Source organism: Temnothorax curvispinosus, unplaced genomic scaffold (genome assembly GCF_003070985.1).
Source record: "Temnothorax curvispinosus isolate PA1 unplaced genomic scaffold, ASM307098v1 QBEX01007434.1, whole genome shotgun sequence".
Lineage (NCBI taxonomy): Eukaryota > Metazoa > Arthropoda > Insecta > Hymenoptera > Formicidae > Temnothorax > Temnothorax curvispinosus.
This window is the reverse complement of record NW_020217214.1, coordinates 1-2,425: the sequence shown is the minus strand read 5'-3', so window position 1 is coordinate 2,425 and position 2,425 is coordinate 1. Positions and strand designations below refer to the sequence as shown.

At 61.6% G+C, this 2,425-nt stretch overlaps 1 protein-coding gene across 1 annotated transcript; it reads right to left on the bottom strand.

Moving 5' to 3' along the window:
• Positions 1 to 137: 137 nt before the first annotated feature.
• Positions 138 to 2,309, bottom strand: LOC112457036. Its single transcript, XM_025019906.1, has one exon. It carries the CDS (start codon positions 2,307 to 2,309, stop codon positions 138 to 140), a length of 2,172 nt encoding a protein of 723 aa, XP_024875674.1.
• Between the last annotated feature and the right edge of the window lie 116 nt (positions 2,310 to 2,425).

The window sequence follows — 2,425 nt, the reverse complement described above, 5'->3', positions numbered from 1 at the left end:
ATTCTCCTCGCGATTATTCACGGGGGATTACGGTTCGATCGCGAACATTCCGCCCGCCTCGTATGGTGCAACCTACGATGATATTTAACTAATTCTAATTCGCGCACGACGCGATAAGGAGATGACGGTTTTCGCGATTACTCTTCGCTTCCCGGTGCGTCGCAGTCCGGGAGGAGGACGAGTTTGCTCACAGGCCGTGTGAGTATCGATGCCGCCGTTCGAACTTTGACGACGCGAACCTGTCCGTCGTCGCCCGGGAGTAGCTCCTCAATCCGAGCGAGGGGCCACTTGGTCGGGGGCGTCGTCTCGCTTCTTACGAAGCACAAGCGGCCTGCTCGCACCTCCAGGTCGGCCTTGAGCCATTTCGGGCGATGAGCAAGCGTCTGGAGGTACTCCTTAGACCATCGCGCCCAGAAATGGTCCCGCATCTGCTGGACTTGTTGCCAGCGGGACAACCGAGTCGTCCTCTCCTCCGTCAACGACGGCTCCGGTACGGCGCTGATGGCCGAGCCTATGAGGAAGTGGCCGGGAGTGAGCGGGCTGAGGTCCTCAGGGTCGTCTGTCAGGGCCTGCAGGGGACGTGAATTCAGGCACGCCTCTACCTGAGATAATAATGTGGCCATCTCCTCGTAGGTGAGAGTCGCCTCGCCGATCACTCGCCGCAAGTGATGCTTGGTCGACTTGACGGCTGCCTCCCAGATGCCGCCAAAGTTGGGCGCAGCGGGGGGATTGAAGCGCCACGCTATCCTCTCCTCAGCAACGCGCTCGGCGATGCGTCGGCCCCTCTGGCCGCCGGCGGAGAATAGATCGCGCAATTGTGCGTCGGCACCGACAAAATTTGTGCCGCGGTCGCTGTACAACGTCTGGCATAAACCGCGGCGGGAAACGAAGCGGCGCAGCGCAGCCAGGAAGGCGTCGGCGGTGTAGTCCGTAGCCACGTCGAGGTGTACCGCTCTAGAACACAGACATACAAAGACAACGATAAATGCTTTAGAGGCCCGCTGGCCCCGTCCCTTGGAGGTTCTCAGCCACACCGGTCCGGCGTAGTCGACTCCGGTGTTCAGGAATGGCCGAGCGGGAGTTACCCTAGGACCAGGGAGGCTTCCCATGAGAGGCTGTGGAGAGGCCGCCCGCCATCGCACGCACGTCACGCAACGCCGAATACACCCTTTCACCAATGTACGACCGCGAGGGACCCAGTACTCCTGGCGAAGGGCCCCGAGGGTCGCCTGCACTCCTCCGTGCAATGTCCGCCGATGGCACGCCTCCACGATAAGCCTCGTTAATCGTGACGGTCCCGGCAAGATCACAGGGTGCCTAGCGTCGTAGGCAAGCATGGCGTTCTTGAGTCTACCGCCGACGCGGAGTAGGCCTCGCTCGTCCAGGAAGGGGCTCAGCGAGGCGATGGAACTGCGCGCCGGCAGCGGAGCGTTCTTTCGGAGGGCCGTCGCTTCCCCCTTGAAATGAATGGATTGAACCCAGCCGATCCAACCCACGATGGCGTCGCTGAGCTCCTCGCGTGTTAGTACGAGCCCAGCGGAGGAATCGGGCTGCTTCTCGTGGGCAGTCCGCCTCGCCCGCAGGCACCGCAGCCAACGGCGGCACCAAGCTGTCGTCCGCGCCAAGCTCGTCAGGGATGAGTACCTCGTCAGCAGCTCGGGCTCCTCCGTAGCGGCTGCCACGGCATGTATGTGAGAGCGCCGTTCCGGGAGGTCGACGGGTACTTCGTCGTCCAAGGGAGCGGACCACGGACCGGTTTTAGTTCGGAGCCACGCCGGGCCCTGCCACCAGAGCGGGTGCTCCACGAGTTCCCTTGGTAAGAGGCCTCTGGACGCGCAGTCGGCGGGGTTTTCACGCCCGGGGACGTGATGCCAATAAGCGTCAGGGAGAGTGAGCTGAATCTCACTCACTCTGTTTGCCACGTATGTCTTCCAGGAAGCAGGGTGACCTCGAATCCAGCCTAGCACTACGGTCGCATCAGTCCACAGATGGGTCGGATCCTCTTCTATCTTGAGGACCCGCCGAGCATGATTGGCGAGTCGGACGAGTAAGGCGGCAGCGTTTAGCTCCAGCCGTGCAAGGCTGACCTGCTTTAACGGAGCGACTTTGGTTTTCGCCGCCACGAGGCTCACGACTACTTCGCCGCTCGAGCTTTCGGTCCGCAGGTAGACCACCGCTGCGTACGCCTTTTCCGAGGCGTCGGCGAATCCGTGCAGTTCGCGCTTAACACCTTCTTGATCGCTCTCCAGCCATCGGGGCGCACTCGGATCGTTTCCAGTAGAGGCAGTCCGGCCTGGAATTCGAGCCATCGTCGGACGTCGGTGTCAGGGAGCTGCGTGTCCCAATCCAATCCCAGCAACCAGGTGGACTGAAACAAAATTTTAGCTAATACGGTAGTGGGGGCGAGCCACCCCAGCGGATCGAA

Coding starts and splice junctions, on each gene's coding strand:
- LOC112457036 (XM_025019906.1), bottom strand. CDS start 2,309: ATGGCTCGAATTCCAGGCCGGACTGCCTCTACTGGAAACGATCCGAGT.